Raw genomic sequence first — 26065 nt, 5'->3', positions numbered from 1 at the left:
TGCCCTCCAGCACACTTCGGGACCCTTGGATAGCTGCCAGGAGTTCCATTGTAGCAGGGGCTGGGTCCTGAACATCAGGTCACTGCACAAGCTTTAGCACCGGAGCATCAGGCCGAGTGACCGTGTATTGCTCTATTTTGTTGGATTGTGCTGCTCTTGCCCCTTCACCTTACTCACTGTGACATCACTGTGGCAAGTTATATTTATTGTTCCGCAGCAGGCCTTTTACAGCACATTCACTACTCCGGTTGTCCTCAGGCACCTACTATTTGGCAGTCACCGTAGCTCAGGGCCACCCTGTCTCAGCAGCATGTCGCCCAACATGACCACAGTATCAGTCTTGCGCCCGCTTCAGCTGCCTCTTTGGCCCAGCAGGTAGGCCCAGCAGCCAGAGGCCCCCATCTTCCTCTGTACACCATACACTGGGCTCACAACCCAGGCCTGGTCAGGTATCCTTCAAGAGGGGCAGCCGTTGGTCAGGTGTTACCACTTCCCCTGCGTGGACTGCCCGGGACAAATGAGTGTGCTCATCCACTGCAAGCCGGTGGTGCATCCAGCTCTCAGGAGTCAGCCCCTCTCTGCTACAGTACAGTAATCTCCACAGGGGCCTCAGCAGCCCAACTGTCTCCATGTCTGTTGTCTGCTCCCTTTCTGCCTTCCGGGCCCACCCCTCTCAGGGCCAAGTGTAGGTGTCATCCGTTCGCCATCTCTCCCTGGGGCCCCGGTATGCATTTGTTCATGCCCCATGCTCAGTGACATTCTCCCTTTGAAGACCAGTTTTGCTACCCCTCACCCGCTTCCTGCCATGTGCTCTGCAGCTTGTACTTCTCTGTCCACAGCAAACCTAGTGTGTCCTCTGATAGTACACTTCACACCTCACCAGGCAGCACTGAACGGGCTGGCCAATCAGGAGAGAACAGCTGGAAAGCTGTACTTTGGCTCACAGAAAAGAAAGTTTCATAACTTATTTTCTGTAATGTTGTTATGTTATGTTATATAGCTCTTTTAGAGCGCACGGCTACCCCAAGGGGTGTCCCGGCGCTTTGACAAAGAAGCCTGAAAAACAAAGAGACACAATAACAGCGAAACACAGCGGTCCTAGGACTTATGCCAAAAAGAGCATAGTCTTTAGCTCCTTTCTGAATGAAAGGAGACTATTGGCTTTGCGGAGAGTGGTGGGAAGCTCATTCCAGCGGCATGCCGCCACATATTGGAAGGATCGTCCTCCCAACCGGGCACGTCTGATAGACGGTACATCCACTTTAGCCAACTCAGCTGACCGCAACATCCTCCGAGGCGTGTAAAAAGTGACGCGCTTCCTGATGTAATTCGGGCCCACTGAGTGAAGGGCTTTAAAAGCCAACGTGAGGATTTTAAAAACAATTCTTTTCGAAATAGGTAGCCAATGCAGCCTATGTAGCAGCTCTGAAGCTCTTGCTCTCTGTGGCAAGCCAAATATGGCTCTTGCTGCTGAGTTCTGCACTATTTGCAGTCTAGCCAGCAGATATTTGGGCAGTCCTGAATATAACGCATTGGCGTAGTCGAGTCGGGACCCTACCAATGCCTGGACAATAATTTTTTTTGTATTGCAGAGAGAGCAATGGAAGAAATTTTCTAAGCATCTTAAGGATGCTGAAGCATTTCCCTGATAACCCCATAATATGGGGTCTAAAAGAAAGGACATCGTCACATACTACCCCAAGGTTCTTAACTTGGGAAGACGCCTTCTCCGGTGGGAACATGTCCTGAGGCCACCACGATTTTCAACAGGGGTCTGCGGCACAACCAAAGAAAAGCAGCTCAGACTTATCTGAGTTGCATTTCAGGCTGTGCCGCTGAAACCACGCAAAGACCGCACTCAGACAGCCTTTGATTCTGTCGCCATCAAAAACCTCTCCCTTCCTGCAAGTAAACAGGAGCTGGGTGTCGTCAGCGTATGATAAGATCTGGGCACCAAAAGCCTCCGCTACCTCCGCCAGAGGGGCCATATAGATATTAAAAAGGGTGGGGCTCAGAATAGACCCTTGAGGAACCTCCACCTCTAGCGGTGGCATTTCGGCGGAGAACGGTGGCGCCCAGATCACCTGTCGGCGGCCCGACATAAAGTATTGAAACCAATCCAACACCGTCCCACGCAGCCCGATCTCCCGGAGTCTTAAAAGGAGACCGTCATGTGGGACGGTGTCGAAGGCCGTCGACAAGTCAAGCAGGACTAACATAGCCTTTCCTCCGCGATCAAGGGTTTCTCTGATGGCTTCGGTAACTTCCAGGAGGGCTGTCTCCGTGCTATAGTTCGCACGGAAACCGGATTGAGAATCATGGAGAATGTTGTTACTCTCGATAAAGTTGGTAAGTGTGTGCTGTACATGTTTCTCAACCACCTTAGCCAGAGCAGGAAGCAGGGAGATAGGTCTATAGTTAGCCTGCATCAGGGGATCTAAAGAAGGTTTTTTGAGAAGCGGCAGAATCAGTGCGTGTTTCCATTCCTGTGGCACCACTCCCGAACTCAGGGAAAGATTGAGCAGGGGGTTCAGCAAGATGTTAACTGCCGAAGCCACTTTACCCAAACATTTTGCTGGACATACATCCAGAGGTGAACCAGACTGAAGCCGGGACATCAAATCGTGAGATGTGGCACAGGACATCGGTGGGAAAACCGATAGTCTGGGCCCTGACTCTGCTCCTGCTGACGATACGGAGCTCAGCCTACATGCCAGCGCATCAGCATCAGCAGAGGGGAAGGAATTCTGAATAGCTTTGATTTTTGATACAAAAAAGTCAGCAAGCTGTCTAATCCATTCTTCTGTATGGGAATGGGTAGGGGCGCAAGTGGCAGGGTCAGCGAACTCCTTTACTATTCTAAAAAGTTCCCTACTCATGTTATCCGCTTGATCTATTCTCCGCTCCAAGTAATAGTTCAAATCCAACAGTGGCAAGTTGTTGGTTTTATCTCAACTATTAATTTGATATCTTGAAGTATAATTCACATGGCTCCTAGAAATATTTATAGTTAAAAAAAATATATTACAATGCTAGCCCAAGGAGTCATTCAGTACAATAGGGGAAAACCGAAATTGGCAGTTTTTCCCTCACCATATATATTATAATGTCCCTGCTTATAGTCACAAGGCACCCCTCACCTGTGGCACCTAGAGGAGACCTTAGGGGTGACCTAAATGTAAAATTAATGTAGTTTGAGACTTTGGAAGTACCTTTAAATCCAACGTATATAATTTTATTTTAAAGACAGTCTGCAAAGCAGAGCTGCCTTTAAAATGACTGCAGGCAACACAGAAGTTCACACACTAGTGCAGGAAATGTACTGGACCTCTAAACCTCCTTGCCCTATTATATACTGGGGCTTAAAGGTAGGTTGAATCACCTTAGCCCCATTATCTTCTAGGAACTTACAGAATCTGTCAATGCCAATTGTAATTAGACCATATACCTTTACAGCCGAACACTGACCCTTGGTCTGGGAAGCAGAGCCCAGAGCACAGTCAGGGTCAGTTACCACCAGTACCAAGTCAAAAATAGGGGTGATCAGGGCAAAAAGGATGACTTTCTCACAACAAGTGACACTACCAGTGACTCTATCAAGAGAATTATATTTTTAGGCGATAATCTCTCAACCACCAATGTTAATTTAAGGATTTGTGATTACTGAACTATAAGATGTGTGAATGCTTTAATATTGATAAATTCAATATGGGACAACACTGATATTGGTCACGAATGATTTAAGTAATTTACACCTAAATAAGCTAATTTTGTGATACAGCATGCTCTATAAGTGTTGACAGCCTGCAACTGTGCCTATATACTTACGGCCATGTAAAAAAAATGTATACAAACAACAAAGGGCAAAGCCGAAGCTGGCTGTTTTATACATAAATGTGTTATTCATGGACTGGTCAATCTATTATCTTTGGTTTTGCGGACGAGCGAAAGGAGGAATTTGAGAATAAATCAATGGCTGAAAGAATGCATGGGTGGGAGTTTTCAAGGAGGGATGATTGAGTGGCTGAGTACAAGGACAGATGAAAGGAGAGTGAATGGAAAATAACTGCATGGATTGATGAATGAGTGTATGGAATAATTAATGATTAAGATCAAGTGTGAATCAATGGATGGATTGATATGGATGGATGCATAAATGAGTGGGATTCCCTGGAAATATTTACATTGCTTGGGTGTGACTACATAATGACATAGAATGTTTTTTCCCTCAATCCATCAGTTCTTGCTTAAAATGAATATCCACAGCCTTACTCTCCTGTAAGAGACAAGTGCAAAAAATAAGACAGCCATGCTTATGCAGGTGCATACATCTGTCAATTCACTCGGCAAGCACAAAAATCTGCATGGTATTCACCGTTTTAGGAAAAATCTTAATGGGTGCCATTTATCACACCCGATAATTTGCTTATGCTAGTGTTTTTTATAATGAGTGATACATATTACATCTAGCACATGGCCACCCTGAGCAAGGACCTAAAGGTGCTCTTTGCACGGATATAAATAAAGGTCGTGCTTGGAAGATATTCTTTTCAGGGGGCATCAAGACAGAAAAAGAACAGAGGCAATTCTTACTGTCACCACTTTTCCTAAGCAGATAACTCTTTCCAAATGCTCATGTACGTTCAAGTCGAATTTCAATAATTTAGGCAAACCAGACATATTAACCGAGAAGCAATACAAATGATCTATATATAGGTCCTGAAAGAACCTTTTCATGTTGGGCACACTGTTCACAACACGCATGAGGAAGGCTTGCCTCAGAACGATGGATAGGACACATTCTAGAGAAAACTGGAAATCTGCACTTGAAAGGGGTATTCCTAACTGTAAAGTTTAGTTAGAGAGATGTAAATAACTTGCTTGAAAAGTACTTAGATCATAGTAAGGAGGTATAGAGTGTGTATACCAAGTGCGGCGAGATCCAGGGCTTGTGAATATTAAGATAACGGGCCGGAATAGAGTTGTGTGGTAACAGAAAAGCCTCTAGTTTTTGAAGGAGGTTCTCTTTTTTTGGGTGAATCCATCTGCGGAATTCTCTCCGCAAAATGACACCAGCATATTTTCCTTGAGGTAGGACCCTTTCTTCACAAACTCGGGGAGCCTTTGCTGTGACTCGTCTAAGGGCCATATGTATCATAGTTCCGTTTTGCGAATTCTAAATAGCGATTTTTAAGGAATCGCTATTTAGAATTCGCAAAACGGTATGTATGTAAAAAATTGCTTATTTTTAGCGATTCCTTAACATTCCTAATTTGCGATTAGCAAATTGCTAATCGCAAATTACCCATTAATTTCTATGGGCCAGGAGGCCCATAGGAATGAAGGGGAAATTTGCGATTAGCAATTTGCTAATCGCAAATTAGGAATATTTTCAAGGGTGCAGGGGTGTCTCAAGAACACCCTGCTGCACCCCTGAAAATGACATGTGGGGGCATATGGCGCACATACATGCCCTAAGAGCATGTATGAGCGTCAGCTAGCTGTGTGTTTCAGCGCTGGGACGCTCTTGGGCGGCCATGCGCTTAAGAAATCTAATTTCATTTCATTTCATTTCATTTCATTTCATTTCATACGGTACCTTTGGTTTTTTTGAAAATTGCTTTTTTAAAAGAATTCGCAACTTACCACCAACTAGAAGTTGGTGGTAATTTGCGAATCATTACGGGCATTTTTGAATTATTTTTTCTTTGATACATTGCATTTAAGGAATCGCAAAATTTGCGATTCCTTATGTGCAATCGCAAAATAAGGAATAGCAAATTTTGCGATTCCTTATTTTGCAGCAAAAATGTTACATACATACCATTTAGCAAATTAGCATTCGCAAAGGCCGAAATTCTGCGAATTTCGGCCTTTGCGAATGCTAATTAGCTTGATACATATGGCCCTAAATCGTGCCCAGAAACATGCAAAATTGACTTTTTTGATCGGCCTCTAGTTATTCAGAGAGGAAGAGGTAACTCGCACGGTGGCCCTGCAAAGAGAGAAACCATCAAGGACACAGGTACTTTACTGCAGAAGGATTGACATTGACATAACAAGGAAGCCGTACCACAGATGTATGATATACAGCAGGTATCTTCAACGTGAGCAGCAATTAATGTCTGGTCCTCGCGACAGTTTTGGATTGGCTCCGTTACCTCACATTTCTTTGGGTCGCATTCTGTAATTAAGAGTAAGGTGCAACAACAGGCAACAGATGTTATATTAGTGTGCACGTCTGCAGATGTTAAATTAACAGGACACACATAGTTGTCATTTTAACATCACATCAAAATTTGGGGAGTTTTTAAAAGTACATACTCACACAGTGGCTCAAAAATATGTCTATTATTTAAAAGGTTTACCCCGCAGACAAGATTCTAAGGGCCTTATCACTAGTTGGCCTAGAATTGAAATTGAAATTACTTAATCTACCGCAAAGTACGGCAATAGAAGACTCCCTCCCCAGAAATGGGGAATAACTGTTCGGACCTGGCTTTACCGGACGTTTTTGGCCATTTAGTCAAATAAAAAGCCGATATCTTCCACTTGTACTGAGCAGGCAGAAAGTGTCTATGGGACAAGTCGTGTGGGGTGGGACGGTAGTGTGGGGGAGGGGGCACTCTTTCCTGTCCAGGGGAAGCATTATCTGCTCTCATGAACTGATGCAGGAGGTGGCCACAGCCACTACATGTCCAGTGTTTTGGTTTGGGTGTATGGGACAATACAGCTCAAAGCCTGGACACACTTCTAATGTGGATTTGGGATATTTCTGGGTGAAATAACCCAACTCTTAATCAGGCCCTAAGGGTGTAAAGAGAGAACGGTCAACATTCTTTGCCCATATTTATGTCTTCTTGCTGTTCTGTTTAAAATAAAGACATTCTTTAGTAGAAAATAACCATAACATATGAAACCATATTTTATGCATTTCATAACTGAAGTGGGATGTATGAACAACCCTAGGATAACATAAAGAAATGCTTTGGAAGTCCAGATGGATAATTTGTTTGGATATGTACGTTTTATTTTTCATGTGCACTTTTTTTGCCTCAAAGTCTGGTAGGTAAGTAAGTATATGTAAATGGGGGTCGGGCGCCTTTTCTCACAATGCTCTCAGATTTGGACAGTTGTATAGTAGTACAATGATCCTGGTCAGGTGCATTCTCTTCGGGAGCTGACAAAAATTTGGATAGAGTAATGTAGGAAACTTGACTTATCACCCACCATCTCCGGAAAAAGGGCTCTGGTAGAATTGCACCGTGGCTTGGGCACTCTGTGAAGGCATTCTGTCGCACATCCACATGCCTCAACATTGCCATCTTTAAGCATTAAGTTATACTTTGACTTCTTACCAGTAAAACCATTATTCCAATTCTACTACCTCATCCTAGACCTCACGGCATGAGGAGTGTAGAGACCATGAAGACATGTATTCTGCTGCCTACCTAATACAATGTTCTCCTCTCTCCTCCAAGTATGTCAATAAAGGGCCACCCCTACTTAGAAACCTACTGAGTCAACTACCAAAGCAGCCCAACGGTCTGGAATCTATGCCGGGCACAAGTTAGGGAGGGCAGGGGGAGGTGAGCCAGTGGGATTGGAGTAATGGGATTAATGATACACTGAAACATGACTTCCTTATCACTTCCATTTCTGAGGCCTTTTGTCATGAAGATCTAATCAAGCAGGCATCAGTTGGCAACCAAGGTAGTCATTAAGAAAGGGCAAAGTACAGACACAAAAGAGGAAGGACCCTAACCTCAAGATAAACACATGCCCAAGTGCCTCTGCCACAGCAAGCCTGTAAGCACTAGAAGCCCAAAAAGGGGAAGGCGCAACCATTGTGCCAAGTAGATCAGCGGACTGAAAGATGGAACCCACAGGAGCATCTCACAAGAGGATACAGGAGAGTAAAGTAAGTCAAGAATAGAAGCACATGTCCATAGCCAACAATACAAGGCAGCCAAAGCAGAAGAACCAAGACCCTTCAGCAAACAGGCATGCTCCTACACAAGAAAAGATAAGAGCCCATGGGAAAGTACATGATAAAAGCCCACCATAGAGGCTCTTAAAAGAAAAACCCAACTTCAAGCACATCTGAAAGCTCAGGAAGAGGTTGACAAACATGCACTATGCCACAACCGAAATAGAGTACAAACCAGACCGAGCAAGGTAGGTAGAGAAAAATAAAGGGGATGACACAAAGAGGACCAATAGAGAGCTGTAAGGCACCATATCAGTACCCAAGACACAGCCCAGAGGAATTTGCATTTTGTTGTAGAAAACATACAAAAAGTCCCAAGGAAGCACAGCTTACACAAAGGACAATTCCTGGTGTGCCACTGAAAGAGAAATACCTAGAAAGCGAAAGACATGCACACACACATCAAGCTATGCTTACCTACACCAGAGCATATGCAATTCCAGGCTACCACAAGACCTTCAGAATAGAAGCCAACGAGGCCAATAAACACCACTGAACAACTTTCAAGGAACCAAACAACCATAGCCAAGACCTCAGGCAGCCCTGCTCATTGCCCAACTGGCAGTACTGGGCAAAGTGCGCAACTAGATCCCACTAAAAGACAGAGAGAAGGGGCCCAAAGCGCCAACAAGAAGGCATGAAACTGTTAAAAAAGCTCACCCAGGGAAGGTCAAGCTTGAATCCCAACAAGGAGTAAGGAGAGAGAAACCACCAGAACCATTAGGCTCAAGGAGAAAGGGTGCATAAATCAGACAAAGCACTGCCAAGGCGCTCATGTCCCAAATTCAAAGTCCCAATAGGCAGTCAGCACCATAGAATTCCAGAGGAGGTATGAGAGGACTAAGATGGAGAATCCATCAGAAAGCTAGTATACTGGAGTAAACATAGGAAAGCGCTGCAGACCTTGAAGTACATTACAATCAAAGAATTAATATTAGAGAAATTTAAAAAGTTTATTGAACTTTATAATGAATTAGTAAAACATATGTTTGTGTTAAATATTAATATAAATTAATGTTATATAATTATATTATTTTTAATGTAGAATAGACAAAAAAATGCTGCAGCTCTATAAACTTAATTCTGAATTAAAACTAGAATTAAGTTGAATATATCAAATTAAATAAAAAATATTTTTCTGTAGCATAAATAAAAAAAGAAATTCCTACCGTAAGTAAAAAACAATACACTATGCATTAATAATGATAACACGTGATGTTTATAATTAATTTAAGGTAATTTGATTGTATTTTTATAAAAGTGAACGTTACGTGAATTCACAAATTAGAAAAAGGTTTCAAAATATTTTAGAATTAAATAATAAACATATTTTATTTTTAGATAATTTGTTAACAATAAGTTACATTTATTTATATTTTTAACTATTTTAAATAATTCAATTACATGTAACATTATTTGCTATGGGTTTTATTTAAGTCCCTACCTCCATTTTTTCACTGTTATGTTATGTTATGTTTTGTTATGTTATCTATTTATTGAGTGCTCAATCACCTGGGGGTATCTTGTTACTTATGCGGGAGCAACATATTTAGGCCTAAGTCTGAGTTCATGGAGCCTATTCAAAGAGCCCATCTTCAGCAAATTGCTTAGGAGCAATGTAGGAGAAGGTCAACCCACTGGCACTAATTTTGCGCATGTCTGGGGTGTGTGAGAATAAGTGTCAAGCTGAGAGGAGGTGTCTGGTGGGTTTGAGGAAAGTGGTTTGGTTGTTGAGGTAGGCTGGGCTCGAGTTGTGTAAGGACCTGAAGGTGTGTGTCAATAATCTGAAAAGAACTTAGTTGTGTTGGTGCAGCCAATGGAGTTCGCTGAGGTGTTGGGTGATGTGCATGTGTCATGAAAGGTTGGGAGGGTGTTGCAGTATCATTGCAATATTATTGGTTGGCTATTTGTGATGCTGGATTTACTAATGTTCCTTTTTTAGCAGTAGGAAGATACACTTGTAAATTTAACTCCACTATGTTTTTCGGCAGTGGGGAGAAGTAAATGTACACTTTTGAGTTACTTCACTCTCTGATTTTGTGAATAGGCGAAAATAGTAAAGTTACTCAAACGTTAATTACTCACAAATGCAAGCTACCTTTGTGAATAGACCCATTAAAGTCTGCAGTTAAAACCACACCTATTGGTTTTGCCAATGCGTGTTTAAAGAGAAACACAAATGCCCTCTCTTTACTATCGGGGAACTTACATAGAACTTTGGGAAAGTTGTGCAAAATTACATGAAATGCAAATCCATCACTTAGAGTTATATTTAAGAGCAAAATACACAGCAAAAAAATAGCACATAAGACACAAAATTGCCACGAAGAACAGCCACTTGTATTCTGGTTGTTCACATTATTCCGGCGCTCCTGCGATATCATTTTCCTGCAAGTGTTGGTGTAATTGTATAACATGCTGTAAAGGTGCAATTTGGAGGTTTTTACTTAACATGCATGGTATGATATTCCTGAAACTACACAAATTATATTGCATATTTTAAATCTTGCCCGTAATATAACTATTACTGTTGCTCTCCTGCTGCCCTTCAGCTCTGATGTTCACATTTCGGACTTGATTCACAAAGATATACTTACATTTTTGTGCAAGTGTTAGAAATGAGGGTCTCTACTTGGCAGAGGTAAGTACCTTTGTCCCAAAAAAGGACCCTTGCTTCTAGCCAGGATAGAGGGGATACATACAATGTTAGATATGGGGATCTCCAGTTGGCAGAGGTAGGTACCTGTGTTCCAATTAGGGACCCCTGCTTCTGGTCACTATAGGGGGATACACACTTTAAATAACCCCTGCTCACCCCCTGGGTAGCTTGGCACTAGCATACAGGCTTATCCCAAAGGCAATGTGTAATGATCTCAAGACACACAATAATACAGTGATAATACCAAAAATAGACACCACACCAGTTTAGAAAAATAAAGTATCTTTATCTAAACTCTACAAGATCAAAACCACAAAAATCCATCTTAAGATATGACTTTAGAACAATTATTGCAAAAATAAAGCTGTAGAAAACAAATAGCTCCACCTGGGGTTATTGCAATGTTGTAACAGTAATAAATCTGAAGTACGGCACCGACTGCGAGGAGCGCTGCATCAGTCATGGAGTCACACGGGCCTCCAAACAAACGGTACCTTGGTAACAAAGTCTATGATTATGCACGGTGTCATGGAGGTGAGGCATCGGTGCCGAGGTCGAAGCCAGCTCCCTGGCTGCCATGGGGGATGGGACGTGTCATGTCCGTGAGGAGGCAACGTATCATGTCCAAGACAAGGGGAAAAGGTTGCGTTGGCAGTAAGGCATCGGTTCCAGTGACAGTGCAAAGTTGACGAGTCCGTGGAGTCACCCTCGGCGGTTATCAGCCCTGCAACAACAGGATACGGGAGCTGGCTGTGACGGAGTTGGTGCAAGCCTAGGCATCAGGAATGCCGATAACTGCAGGCATTGGCAGACGTCGGAGGGCATCAGAGCTGCGGTGTAGGTTAGGAGGTGCGTCTTATACTTCACGAGCGGTGCCCCTGGCTTCGGTGCAGGTCGCGGCGTTACAGTGGCATTGCTGACGGCATCAAAGACAGGTTTTCTTACTTCTCTAAAGTTGCTTTCAGCTCCAAACAGCCAGAACAACCTCCAGAGGCCCAAAACTGGAATAGATACCTCCTGGCTGGTCGGACCTCTCAGCAATAGAGTTCAGGGCAGTTGGGGGTGAAGTCTTTGTTTCCCTTAGACCTCAGAACAGGAGGCCAGCAAACATAGGCCCCTGGAGATTCTTTTTCAAGCAGGTTCACAGCAAAGTTCCAGTCTTTGTTCCTTCCTTGGCAGACCCAGCAACTACAGGTCAACCTGAAACAGCACACAGCAAAGGGGCAGTACTCCTCCTCACAGCTCTTCAACTCTTCTCCTGAGCAAAAGTTCCGCTTGAGTCCAGAAGTGATCTAAAGTTCTGGGATTTAAGGTCTGATACTTATATCCCATTTTGCCTTAGTTTTCTTTGTGCAAGGGTCTCTGAGACCAGTCCAAACCAGTTCTGTCCTCACGGGTGCAGTATAACCACAGGGGGTGGGGACAGCATTGTGCAAGGGAGACAAGCCCTATTCAGGTGCAAGGAAAACTCCTCCCACAAAGTCTAAATGCAGCTTAGCCCCATTCAGCTAAGCTCTGAGTCATCCAGGAAGAGCAAGGCACACCTCAACCCCCCCCCCAGTGGCTGTCTACAGTGAATGCACATTCCCAGTACCTGTCCCACCAAAACCAGACAGTTAATCCACAAACAGGCAGCGGCACACAGAATGGTTAAACAAGAAAATGCCTACTTTCTAAAAGATGCATTTTCAATCACACAATTTAAAAACAATCTTTACTAAAAGATGTGTTATTAAATTCTGAGTTCATAGAGCCCAAACTGTATTTATCTATCTTGTCCCAATGGAAAGTTATACTTGTAAGGTGTTACAAAGTATTTCCCATTCTCCTTCTCCTGTTTTAAAAGGGACTTGAAACTCCATCTCCTAAACAAATACTTTCATGACCAACATCAACTAACCTAGTCTTCTTTATCCGAGTTGTTTCCTCTCTCTCTAGACATTCAAGGATAGTGGGTGACCGGACAATGTCACTCTCGCCTTTTCTTTTATTGCTCTCTCTCCCTCCGCTGCACTGCATATTTATTTCTTTTTCTGTGGTTTGTTCCTTACTGCCGGCCTACTATGTAATGTAATGTCCTTCTGCTGCTTACTGTGTGTATGTAAAGCGCTCTGATACTTATGGGTCAAGCTAGAACTATGTAAAACTTTAAAAATAAAAATAAAATAAATATCCTATGGGGCAGATGGCCTTTCAATAATGAAAAACGAAATTGGCAGTCTTTCACTATTAGGACATATCACACACACCAGTACATGTCCTACCTTTCACATACACTGCACCCTGAGCATGAGGGTACCCTGGGCCTACCATATGGGTGCCCTACATGTAAAAAATGGAAGGTTAAGACCTGGCCAGTGGGTGCACTTGCCAAGTCGACATGGCAGTTTAAAACTGTGCAGATACACTGCTGTGGCAAGTCTGAGATACCTTATCAGGGCTACTCATGTGGGTGTCACAATCAGTGCTGCAGGCCCACTAGTAACATTTGATTTACAGGTTTGGCACATTCAGTGCACTTTACTAGGGACTTACCAGTAAATCAAATATACCAATCACGGAGAACCAATTGTAATAACAATTTACATAGAGAGCAAATGCACGTTAGCAGTGGTTAGCAGTGGTAAAGTGCCCAGAGTACTATAACTAACAGAAACAAGTAAAGAAAAAATAGGAGGAAGAAGCAAAATGTTTGGGAATAACCCCGTGAAAAAAAGCCAAGTCCAACAGCAAGTTTTCAATTTTTGTTGGGGTGGGGATCACAAACAACGAGTTTAATTTTACTAATAGTAATTTTACGGCTGAGGAGACTGCATAGAAAAATATAGGACAGGACTATCTCTTTATGTGTGGTGTCTCCACACGCGTGCGGAGTCTCCACAGTTGTAAAATTACTATTGCTAAAATTCAACTCGTAGTTTGTGAATACTCAAAGAATATAAACTTACACAAAATTGTAAGTTTACTTTTGTGAACAAGGCCCAATAATGTTTTCCATTTTACAATTAGAAAGGTAGTCAATTCACCTGTTTTCCCGTTTCTAAAGATTCCACATTATTGTGAGCAGTGTAAGTGTATTTTGATCACAAGCACTTGCTAGGGAACATTTTCTTCTATTAGTAGAAGTAAACATACGTTATAGCTGGGCACAAATAGGCACGGTGGCCAAAGTCTGGTTGTCAGGACAGTGACAAACAAACTCTGCTTACCGCTTCGGTTACATCTCCTCTGTAAACACAAACAAAATTTAATTTAACTATCCAGACACAGACAGTAAAATAAATATCATTAAATAAATTCTATTACCTACCACATGTGTAATTGGGACAACAGGAATCTTCCTGGTAATAAGTGACAAGCTTTTCTAAACTCTTGCATTCAGGAACAAGGCTTTCGCATATCGTTCGATTACATACTAGAAAGAAAATGCAAGCGTTAAACTATTAATTGATCAAGCACAACATGGATAATTAGAAACAAACATCTTAGACCACATGGCTTAAATGGTCTTACTTAAGGGTCAAGTGTTATCTTTTAAAATACACATTGTTTGTGATATTTGAACAAGAAATTTAAAGATAATTGAAAATTTATTATTTTAAATCAGTAGTCCTATAAACATGTATTTATTTACTTCCGTAAAAGTATCTACTTTATAGTTAGAACTGGGGGTCTCTAGTTGGCTGAGGCTGTTACCTTAGTCCAAATAGGGACCCTTGATTCTAGTCAGGGAAAGGAGGGACACCCTCTTTGATAACCCCTCCTCACCTCCTGGTTTCTTGGCAGGAGCAGCCAAGCTTATCTCTAAGGCAATGTGTAAAGTATTTGCAACCACACTCCCAGTGACACAGTGATAACACCACAAATGGACACCACACTGACGTATGAAAATAGCGGTATCTTTATCAAGAAGAAAAATACGGTAAGATCAAACAATAAAAATCAAACATATGCCTATTCGTAATATTTCACTTTGCCGGTTTAGGCCAACAAACACTTGTAGGTTCTTGCAGTATTAATGAGCAGTTCACGATGTTTAAATGTAGTCCTAATGCAATGCTATGCAGTTCGTAATGCAGTTCTTATTGTCAGACCAATGCACTTCGTAATGCAAGAATAATGCAATCCTCAATGCAAGTAATCAGGCAGTTCGTAATGCAAGAATAATACACTCCTTAATGCAAGTAATAAAGAAGGTCGTAATGCGAGAATAATTCAATCCTCAATGCACATAATCAGGCAGTTCGTAATGCAAGTATAACGCACTCCTTAATGCAAGTAATAAAGCAGGTCGTAATGCGAGAATAATTCAATCCTCAATGCACATAATCAGGCAGTTCGTAATGCAAGTATAACACACGGCTTAAGGCAAGTAATACAGCAGTTCGTAATGCGAGAATAATTCAATCCTCAATGCACATAATCAGGCATTTCATAATGCAGGAATAATACAATCCCTAATGCAAGTAATAAGGCAGTTCGTAATGCAGGAATATTACCAGGCCAATCAACGCGATTAGCGCAGGTACCAGTAGGCCTCAACCACAGACAACAGTCCTGAACTTCCGAGGGCGGCTCTGGTAGTGCTGGGCAGGTCAGGGCCGCTCGAGGACTCAGCATGTCTAACGCGATGCAGCAGGAGAGAGACGGGAGCACTCCTGGATTCCTCCTGCACCCATCCCCAGGCCACATACGCTTGTGACTCCCGGCTGGAGTCCAAGCCTTACCTGGGGGATGTGCTGCCTCACTCTCTCTCTCTCTCTCCCCGCTTGTCGGATGTCCTGCTGGGTGCTCCCGATGACGACACAGCTCTGATGCAAGGCAACGCTGTAGCCAGACACGTTACGGCACTGCCTTCTCCGTTGCTGATGATCTTGGGTAGATTCCTCTTGCGAACAACGATCACGATTACCTCACAACTTCCTTAGCTTTTCAAAATCCTTCAGCACATTGCGGCTCGGGTCAGTGGCGACGATCTTGATCTGCAGCCTCCGTTACGATGAGGGCTCGGACTTTAAACGGCTACACAGCAGCATCGCGATGATTCACGCTGTGGGGGCACTGCAGTCACGGAGCACTTTCCAACCAGCACCACAACCCCACGCAGTCTCAGGCTGCACAAGCACAAAGCATAGCTGAGACTTGGTTGTGTTTCGGGCCGCACAGTCCTGAGGCAATGCTTACGAAGGTCTCAGGCTGCAAAAAGCACACGCACACAGCATCGCTGAAACACACTTGGAAACTTTGATGTTCCTGAGTTTCCACAACAGGGAGGCAGCTCTCCTCGGGCCCTTGGAGGCAAGTTACTTCGGGACACAGCACACAGCAAAGTCCTTTCAAGCAGGGGAACACAGCACACAGCAAAGTCCCTTAGCCTCTCCTTAGTTAAATCAGCAACCTGCAGACCAGCCCCAGAACACACAGCAAGGGTCAGTCCTTCTCTTCAGTCTCTTCAGCTGTTCTTCCTTGGCAGAGGTTCCTCTTGACCTCAAAGTCTTTTCAATCCTTTTCAGTCTTGATCAGTCCAACGTTCAGGGGTTTCAGCTCTCATAGTTATACACCTAAATGTCTTTGAAGTCTTTGTGTTGAGGGGGCACTGACCCCTGTCCAAACCAGTTCTGGGTGTCTCCCTGCCAGTTACACCTTCTTCCTTTGATAGTGGGGGTCTGGTTCCTCAATCACTCAGTAGGAGGTAGAGCCATTCTTTTATGGCAGCAGCCCAGGCCTCTTCACATCCAGAGGGTTAGTCATCCCCCTATAATGCAGATGCAGGTCAGCCTGTTGCTGTCTCACCTACTCCTCCCCTGGGTCAAGACATTTCCCAGATCCTATTACATTCAGATCCAGACAGTCAAGCCACAAACAGGCAGAGACACGCAGAATTATTAGAACAAGAATACCATCCACTTCTAAAAGCGTGGTTTCTAAACACATAATTCATAAAAAGATGTGTTGTTAAATTGTGAGTTCAGGCACAGTAAACTTTACCTCTCCATCTTAAGCCTATGGGAAGATAGGCTGGAAACATCTAACACAGCTTTCCCCATTCTGTCCTATTGACAAGATGGCCTTGCAACAGTGAAAAACGAAATGGAGAGTATTTCACTGTTAGGATATGGTACACACCTCAGTACATGTCGTACTTTTCACATACAATGCACCCTGCCCAGGTGGGTACCTTGGGCCTTCAATAGGGGTGTCTGATGTGCATGGAAAGGGAAGGGTAAGGCCTGGCAAGTGGGTACATTTGGCAGGATAACATGGCAGTTAGCAAACTGTGCGCAGGCACTGCAGTCACAGGCCTGAGTTCTCTCTGTAGGGCTACTTGTGTGGGTGGCACAATTAGTGCTGCAGGCCCACTAGTAACATTTGCGTTACGAGCCCTGGCACACATAGTGCACTTTACTAGGGACTTTGCTAGTAAGGCAAACATACCAATTATGGTCAACCAATTACCCTAACACTTTATACAGGGAGCACTTGCACTTTGACACTGATCAGCAGTGCCAAAGTGCCCAAAGCATCTAAGTCGGCAACATAATGTCAGAAAAAGGTCTAGGAGGAAGGCAAAATGTTTAAGGAACTTTAGCCACAAAGGCCCAAGTCCAACAGTTATATTATGCAAAAATCTGGCATTCTCACGACACAACCTGACACAAGCCATAGCATCAGTCAGTTTTCTAACCATTTTAAAGCCCCAGGGGGCACATTTATCAAAGGAGTACATTGCCCTTGTGTCACACAGGGTGACACATGGGGAACGCAATCCTAAGGCATATTTACCATGTCACACAAGGCCACCTTGCCCGGCCCTGCCTGGCTTGGTAAATCTGGAGTAACACGAAGCAGCACAAGTAGCTGCCTTGTGTCACTCTGTCCTGCGAAGGCGTTCCATGGGTGGAGTATGGGCATTCCCACGCATCTACCCATGTATTTTAGTGCATTGCCAGATTTACCAAGACAGGTAAACTTGGGAATGCGTGAAAATGCTACGCCTTCCTATGGGAGGTGTAGTGAGGAGATTCATCATTATTTCCCCTCCTTGTTATCTTTATTTCCTTTCCTTGTTTCCCCTTTAGAAGTGTACTGCACAATGCAGCACACGTAGAAAGAGGAAAAATCCTCAGACGATTGATTTCCTACACAAAAGCATTGGTGCAAGGATGCCTGCATTGGCGCTAGGCAGCAGATTATGCACCAATGCGAGCAAAGAGCATGAATGTGCCATATTTGGATAGATATGGCACATTCCCGCCCTCTTCCTTTCATGCAGCGAAGCAAGTTGTGCTACTGTGTTGCATTGCATGAAAGAATGATAATTCTGGCCCCAGGTGTGCATCTCTATATCGCGTTGTATCACACAAATGCCTGTACAAACTTTAGTATAAACGAGGGACTCGGAGTTATGTATGTCGATTTTTTTTTATATCTGCCTACCTTTCAGTTTATCAAATACATTTTTGATTTTTTGTCTTAATATAAAACGTATCTTTCACATTTTGGGAAGGGGATTAGAAAAATCTGTTTGAATTTTTTCTCTTATTGAGTTATAATCTCCAGGATGCGGGTGAGTGATGGCTTTCAGGTCATAGGCTAGTAGCTCCAGTCGTGAAGACCCTTTCCACACGTGAATGGACATACAATTCATGATGAATGATAGACATGGAGCTGGGTCCGTGCTTTATGCTGGGCAGACAGCGAGATCTGGAAATGTTTTTTCTATAAAGAGCTTCATAGTCTAACAGCTGGCAAAAAGACATTAGCTAATCAATTTGATGTCTCTGATCAACAAAGAAATGCGTGTCCGGTGCCCTAACATAAGGGGTTCTTGTAACGATGACAATCCTCTCTTTTTTTCAAAGCATAGTGTAAAACACTCATTTGATGATCAATGGAAATAGGTATCAGGAACATACACCGGCACCATCGATGAATAGCCTGAACAGTATAGGAAGCAAAGGTCGGTCACTGTCATAACAGCAGTCTGATAGGTAAAACCTAAGATGAAACTGATTTGGGAGCCGGGATTAGTCTAAGAGTTAAATTGTCCACTAAAGAACCTAGACACATTGTGTGAACCTAGCTTTAATCCCAATTTGAGGCTTCACTAAACAAATTGTGTGACTCTGGGCGAATCACTGAACCTCCCTGTACCTGTCATAAATATGTGTAATCAATGACTTTAATGGAAAAACCAATCACAGAGTGTGCTATTTAGCGCTGCACCATCCTCGACACATCCTAATCTCTGTAAATTGGACTTGTTAAGCGGGATTTCTGGTCTATAGTTATAGATCTAGATCCCCACTCAGGTCGACTGAACCGTTGGTACCTGTCATTGAGTAAAAGGCAATCCACTACTAGGTTAATCAGTTAATGACTTACACCACTCTAAAGAACCACTTACTAAGAATAAGTTTTAAAAGTTTATTGTAAAGCCAAACTTAACTGGAGATACAAACATCTCAAAATAAGATTCAAAAGATATACGGGTATCAATACAAACATAAATTATCTAAATGCTCTTAGTCGGCAGAAGAATATTACCAAAACAAATTCAAGAATTACCAAAGTTGCAAGAATAGACACAAGCTGTAGCTTATGACTCATTTACAGAAAGGAAAAATCAGGTTAGACTGTCCCTACACTAGACTAAGTGACATCCATACTTAGCAAGATGTTAACCTAAAAAGGTGTCAGCAGTGGTGACTTCCAAAGAAGATCACACACTTCCCTTAGTCTCTGTTGCAAAAACGATGTCTCGCAGTTCCCTATCTGCCTACCCATCCGCTCTCTCAGGTTCCTCAGACCATCTGCCTTAACTCCACCCAGGGGTGCTGTCCCTAATACAAAATCACATTTCCAATAGAAACGCCCTTAGAGACGCCCCTCACGTGGTGTTGGTTCTGGCGGCATTTTCCATGCTGGTACTCCTCTAGGCCCATCGTTAGCGTTGACCTTGCTTCCCAGGCTCTTCCCCGGCAAGACGGTAACCCCAGGAAATTCCTGAAGCTTCCTCCAGGCCTGTACCAGGCTCTCTTGAACAAAAGTCTATTCATCACTTTCCTGATTAAACCCCCTCGCACCTGCAAAAGACACTTTCTCTGTGGGCCCCAAATTCCGGCCTCCACCATATCTCCTAAGTCGTAAACCATGTAACGGGCTCTGCGTCTTGTGCTTAACATGACCTTTCTCTAACGAGCACATGCAGATCAAACGAAATGACTTTATCTATTCAGGCCTGTTAGGATTCCATGAAAAGGGCCTATGCACTCTGCAAACCTTTCAATTTCTTTAGTTTAAACAATATTCTAACTTATTACATACAATGATTATATAAACATCTATAAAACATATACTTCAGTTCTAGGATCAATAATATTTTGAACTACAATAACATTGAAATCCACCATTGTATAAGAGTGTAACAGTATCCTGTACTCTATGTGAACTGCCATGTGGCCTACACATTTCTACGTTCAGCAAAATTACATTTTCCCCTTCCACAGCCACATAACGTAGGATTCCAACATCATCTTAGTATTTCTATACAATTCTACATTAGTTCTCACACAGATATATGCATTCTATATTTAGTTAAACACTCTTATGTATTTTCACTCTATTAATTCGACAATCTTATATAATGTTTACTAGACTAATATGACGTGCTTGTAAATATGGTGCACTTCTACAGGTTTTCTTGATTTGCGCTCTCTCAATCCCCCCTTTGATGACTTTTAGTAGTCATCACCATTACAACACCATCCCTGAGGTATGGTCTGAGTCAAACTGAAGTCGTTTCAGTACCCCCTCGTTTCATCATCTCTAGAGCCTTCAGATTCCTGTATTGAGTATCCTGCATCACAGTTAATCTCCTCTCCTGCTCTCTCATGGATCTCTGCAATCTGTTTGATTTATACCATTGATACAGCCGCACCAATCCCCACAAAGTGATTATACAAATCACTATTATGATGATGGGTTTCAAGATGTAACAAATGAAACTCTTTCCTAGGTTGGCAAACCAACCTCCAACCTTACCCATTCCTTTACCTACTTTCTCCCACACATTTACCTGTGTCAAATCCTCTATCTCATGGTGAATTTCAGTAATGTTCCGTATGTATTTTTCTAGAGGTTTTGAGTTGTCTGGAATGTAAGTGCAACATTCCTGGACCTTCAAAGCCTTACAGACTCCTCCCTCTTTGGCTAACAGAACATCTAGAGCAAGTCGGTTCTGAAGAACCATCGCCCTTATCGATTGCATTTCTCCCTCCACCAGCATCAAGGATCTAGCAGTACTGGCGGATAACCTATCTACAACTGTAGCCAATCTTCTAATCTTAATGTCATTCAGTATTATTCCCAAAAGAGGAAATGCAGCACCAAATACATCTCCAACTACCTCCTCAGTGCTTACATCCCTTCTTTCTCTTGCTTGTGTTCCTCCCTCTATGATTTCCAAATCCTTAGCGTGGTATATTTTGGGGAAGACAATTGCCAAATAACATGATCCATACCAATTATCTGGTAGTTTCACGTATGCATTTCTTCCACATACAAAATATACATTTGGGATCACCTGCATTTCCTTCAAGAAGTCTTTAGAATAGTACTCTAATTGGAAAGCATGTTCACAACTTACTTTTCCCACAAACACATTCTCGTAATAGGTCTCACTTCTATGTATGCACAGTTTCCCCTTTTTCTCTCGATCTAGAGCTATTGGACCATTGCTACCCTTCCTTTGATGTTCCCTTTCTTCCTTGGTCTAATCTGTTTTCCATTGACCTGAAGATTTTAAAATCTTTTGTCTCCTGTATCGATCATCCACCTGTCCTACAGACTTTTTCTCAATTTCTGACACTTTACAAGTCAAATTATTTCTTCGGGCATGTGAAGTATCTAAAGTTTTCCATGGAAGGAAAAATGTCTGTAATCTGTCTTCACTCTTATAATAATCCCATTTGTTTAAATGTTTGTAGTTCGGAACTTTTGGTAACACTGAATCAAAGTTCGAGAAATAGTATTCGAACCCATCCCGTTCATAAAATATGCTCAGCAGCAAACTACATGTGATTCCATAAGTTAATGGAAGATGATGGTACCTGATACCTTCGTCTACAGAGGCTGGCAATTTCATGCACACATAACAATTTTTAGCCTCCATAGCATCCACATATTCGTAAAGCAATTTAGCATATGCATTTGATTTAAAATTTCCCTGTGATTCATCTACATGTAACCTACGAGTCTCTGCTGCTAGTAAAGCTTTATCGTTCTCTGTATTGTCCCCCTTTTTACCCGCAACAGCAGGTTTCTGTGTCGATATAATTTTTGCTTCCTTTGCAGCCTTTTCTTCATTTTCATGTCCCACTACATATGATATTGTAACCACTAAAGCTATAAGGAAAATTACTCCCACTAAAAGTGTGCCTACTATACATTTGGCCCTGCGGTTCGGGTTGCCAACCTCCATGATCTCAAGACAGTGTAGCTCTGGTTTTCGTTCACAGCACAAAGTCCCTTTTCCTTGCACAATGTCTCTTTTCGAACCACAACTGGAAGCTGATAATCCCTTCCGCAAGATCAGTCTTTATGTTCCATAGCAGCAGACAACCCTAGCCCTTCTCCGTCCACTAAATGGAAGTCCCTAAATCTCTTCTTTCACTCGGCGCTAAGTTATCTCTTCATTAATTTATTTACAAAGTCTTTCACAAAGTCTTTAGCAATCTGGAATTATGCGTGTTCCAACGACTCTCATCACACATTCTAATATTTCCAAACGAAGAAGGAGCTCCTCGAGTATTGGACTCCTTGAACAACAAACCGGAAATTCTACTTTGTTTAAAACCAAGTCTCTTATTCCACTCAGGAGAGGAGGATAGACGATATTGAGTGTCAGCAACCCTTCGACCTCCACTCCTGGTATCAGCAACCCTATTTCCACTGTTATGATGGGGTCAGTACTGGTCAGGGTCACTCCCCTCACCCTCCCAGTTCTGCGTGCTTCGGACATCTGTAGCGAGGTAGGTCCACTCAGGAGTAGCGTATCGTCTGCAAGGCACTCGCACCTCCTTGATCGTCTGGGACCTTCCTGTTCTTGTCCTTGTGCACTTTCGTCCGGATCCGAGTCTTCAGATATAGGAGCAAGAGTTTTCTCTGGAGTTGACTTCAGGCTAGGCCTCTTTCTTCTTTCAGGCCAACTAGCTTCTCCACGCCTTGTTCTCCTGTATCTTGTCCTCCCACTCGGTTCCTGATCACTCTGGTACTGATCTGTGTCTGAGCCGTATTCACAGCAAATTTCTCCTTCTGTGGCAACTTCAGTTTCACTGTCGTCCTGTCTTCCTTCTTCTTCTTGTTCTGTAGCGCTCCCAACTTCTTCCGACACCCCCACAGCTTGACTGATCCCCTCTAGTGGTTCACCATCCACAGCGGGATTTTCATCTGCGAGAGGAGCTGTTTCTTCCAGGGGTGCTGGAACTCTTCGAGTATGGGAAGCGTGAATCCAGTTTGGCAGCCCTCCACACTTCACAGCGGTATTCGTCATCAGGATAACTTGATAGGGCCCCTTCCAACGCACGTCTAGGCAGTTCCTCCGGACGTGTTTCTTCAGCAAAATCCAGTCACCTGGACACAAGTCGTAACATAGATCTCTTGAAGATGGAACTTCAGCAGCCTGCACCTGAAGAGACACAGAATGAATGGCGTCAGACAGACCCTTGCAGTAATCCAGGATCAAGTCATCTGTAATGTTCAACAAAGCAGTAGTTGGAACAGATGGAAGTCTCATTGCCCTCCCCATCAGGATCTCATGAGGAGAGAGACCTGTCCTCCTGTCGGGTGTGCTACGCATACTCATGAGTACCAAGGGCAGAGCATCAGGCCAACTTAAGGAAGTCGAAGAGCATACTTTGGCTATTCGGGACTTCAACGTGCCGTTGATCTGCTCCACGATACCTGAAGCCTCTGGTCGATAGCTACAATGCAACTTCTGATCAATGTTCAATGCAGAGCAAAGCATCTTCACAACCTCACTGTTAAAATGAGTTCCTCGATCTGATTCCAGGGAGTTTGGCACCCCGAAGCGCGGGATCAACTCTCTAAGCAACAACTTTGCTACTGTGAGTGTATCGCACCTGCGTGTAGGGTATGCTTCGACCCATCTGGAAAATATGCATACAACCACCAGAATATACCTGAGGCGGTTGCTTTTTGGCATTTCAATAAAATCTAATTGCATTCTGTTGAAAGGCCCCCCAGACCTCCCAATGTGACTCATTGTAACTGGTGTTCTTTTCCCTACGTTCAGTTGCTGACATGTAACGCATCTCCTACACACTGCTTCTGCTGCAATCCTAAACTTAGGGCAATACCAAGTCTGCCTGAATACCCTCAGCATGGCATCTCTTCCTAGGTGTACTGGACCATGTATCTGTCGTGCCATTGGACTCACTAATTCCTCAGGTAATACTGCTCTTCCATCTGCTGAAACCCAGAAATCCATTTCACTTTTTACACAACCTGCTGTTTCCCATGCTTTTTTCTCAGAATCTGGTGCATTCTCTTGCATGTTTTTCAAATCCTCCCAAGTATCTACTGTTTCTAACATCATGTTTAATTCGGTCTTTTTCTGAGCCCCACCTACTTCTACTTCCGTGAAAGAATATCCTTGCTCCGCACAATAGCGGGCAACTTCATCTGCATATCTATTACCTTGTGACACAAAATCTGTATTTTTGGTGTGGGCTGTGCATTTGACTATTGCAATTGCAGCTGGACCTTGTAATGCTTCTAACAGTAGTCGCACAAATTCTCCATTTCGAATAGGCGAACCAGAGGAGGTCATGTAACCCCTCTGAGACCACAATTGCCCGAAATCATGAACTACACCGAAACCATATTGGCTATCTGTATATATGGTGACTCTAATCTTGCTATCTGCTATACAGGCACGTGTCAATGCAATGATTTCTGCTACCTGAGCGGAGTGTACTGCTTCCAGGCAAGCGGCTTCCACAACTCCTGAAATAGTGAAAACAGCATAGGCGGCTCTCAACCGACCAGTATCGTCTCTTAAACATGAGCCATCAACAAAGAAAATTTCATCGGGGTCAATCAACGGCTCATCCACAATATCTGGTCTTGGCTTTGTGCATAGTTCAGTCACATCAAGGCAATCGTGATCTTCACATTCTTCGCCTTCTATATCATTAGGAAGTGGGATCAGACAAATAATATCGCAGCTAAGCCACTGCAATTCCCTAGCCACCCGTTGTCTTTTATTAATAGCATTAAGGCCCCTGACATTCAGTGTACCTAATCTCAGCATTCTAGCTGCCATTCCATAATCTCAAAATAACCAAAATGCCGTTCCACAACTGCCCTGCATGCCACACGTTCAGAATAAAAAAATAACAAATAAACAAAGCTGCACTCGTGATCTCTTTTTGTATTTGACCCCCCCTCCCTGATTGCCCCCAACCCTCCCCCTCCTCCCTTCCACCCTTCCCTCCCCTACCACCCAAAATAGGGCAAAAGGACGTAGTCCTTGGTGATGCGGGTGTGCGAGTTCCGCCTCCACAGGAAGCCAGCCTGACCGCTACCCTTTTAATAGTTTTCCCCGCTATTTTTACCACAAATTAGACGCATAGAAAGAATAAGAGAGTTTATCTCTAACCACACGGAACTGTTAGTTATTAAAAATTTACCTATAGATGTTAGGTAGAGAGAAAAGAAAAAACAAAAGAAAAGAGCGTCTCTGTCTCTGTACCTGTTCGAGACATTTAATCAAAAGACACACCTAAATATTTCTAGTTATAAGTGTCCCAAAAACCATACTGAAGTCAAATAGCAGTCTCCTTTTATGCTACTGTTGCGGGCTGAAATCAAGACTTTTTTTTTTTTTTTTTTTTATGTAGTACCAAACTACCACCATGTGAATTGAATAGCCAAGTTCTGCTTCTACTTTATCAAACTCAGGTTAAGATGTTCCATTGTTGGTATCTAAAGTCTTCAGATACGCTTGTGCCTGAGGTTCTGATGTAAAGAATTTAGATTGCCCCCTGTAGATCACCTTGAGTTTCGCGGGGTTTAGGAGGAATACTTGCGCCCCCTTGGCTTGAAATGGCGAGAACAACTGTCGAAATTGCCATCTTAGTGTCACTGTTGTAGGGCAGAAGTCCGGGCGGACAAAGAATTCACACCCGCTACCTGTGCGGCGCTTATCTGGCCGGGCTAAATCATACAGCGCTTCTCTCAATACAAAGTTGTTTAAACAGATCAATATCGCTCGTGGCTGCGCCTTAGGGCCCGCTGCTGAATTAGAGGTTCCATAAGATTTGCGCTGAGTAAACGGGAATCGATGTGCCCTGACAATCTCGTTCTCCCATTGCCAATCACTTAACAAGGCT

General features: G+C 43.2%; 1 protein-coding gene across 1 annotated transcript in view; it reads right to left on the bottom strand.

The window, feature by feature from the left end:
- Nucleotides 1–26065, bottom strand: part of OTOG (otogelin) — a 1048712-nt gene that overhangs the window by 198353 nt on the left and 824294 nt on the right. Inside the window, exons 44-45 of the mRNA XM_078682941.1 lie at nt 13960–14064; nt 6074–6184 (exon numbers count right to left, since the gene is read on the bottom strand). Of these exons, the coding sequence (XP_078539067.1) occupies nt 6074–6184; nt 13960–14064 (216 nt within the window). The remainder of the gene's footprint in view (nt 1–6073; nt 6185–13959; nt 14065–26065) is intronic.

The sequence above is a fragment of the Lissotriton helveticus genome, chromosome 3_1 (assembly GCF_964261635.1).
Source record: "Lissotriton helveticus chromosome 3_1, aLisHel1.1, whole genome shotgun sequence".
Taxonomy (NCBI): domain Eukaryota; kingdom Metazoa; phylum Chordata; class Amphibia; order Caudata; family Salamandridae; genus Lissotriton; species Lissotriton helveticus.
Note: the sequence above shows the minus strand (reverse complement) of the source record. Positions and strands in the feature narration are given on the sequence as shown.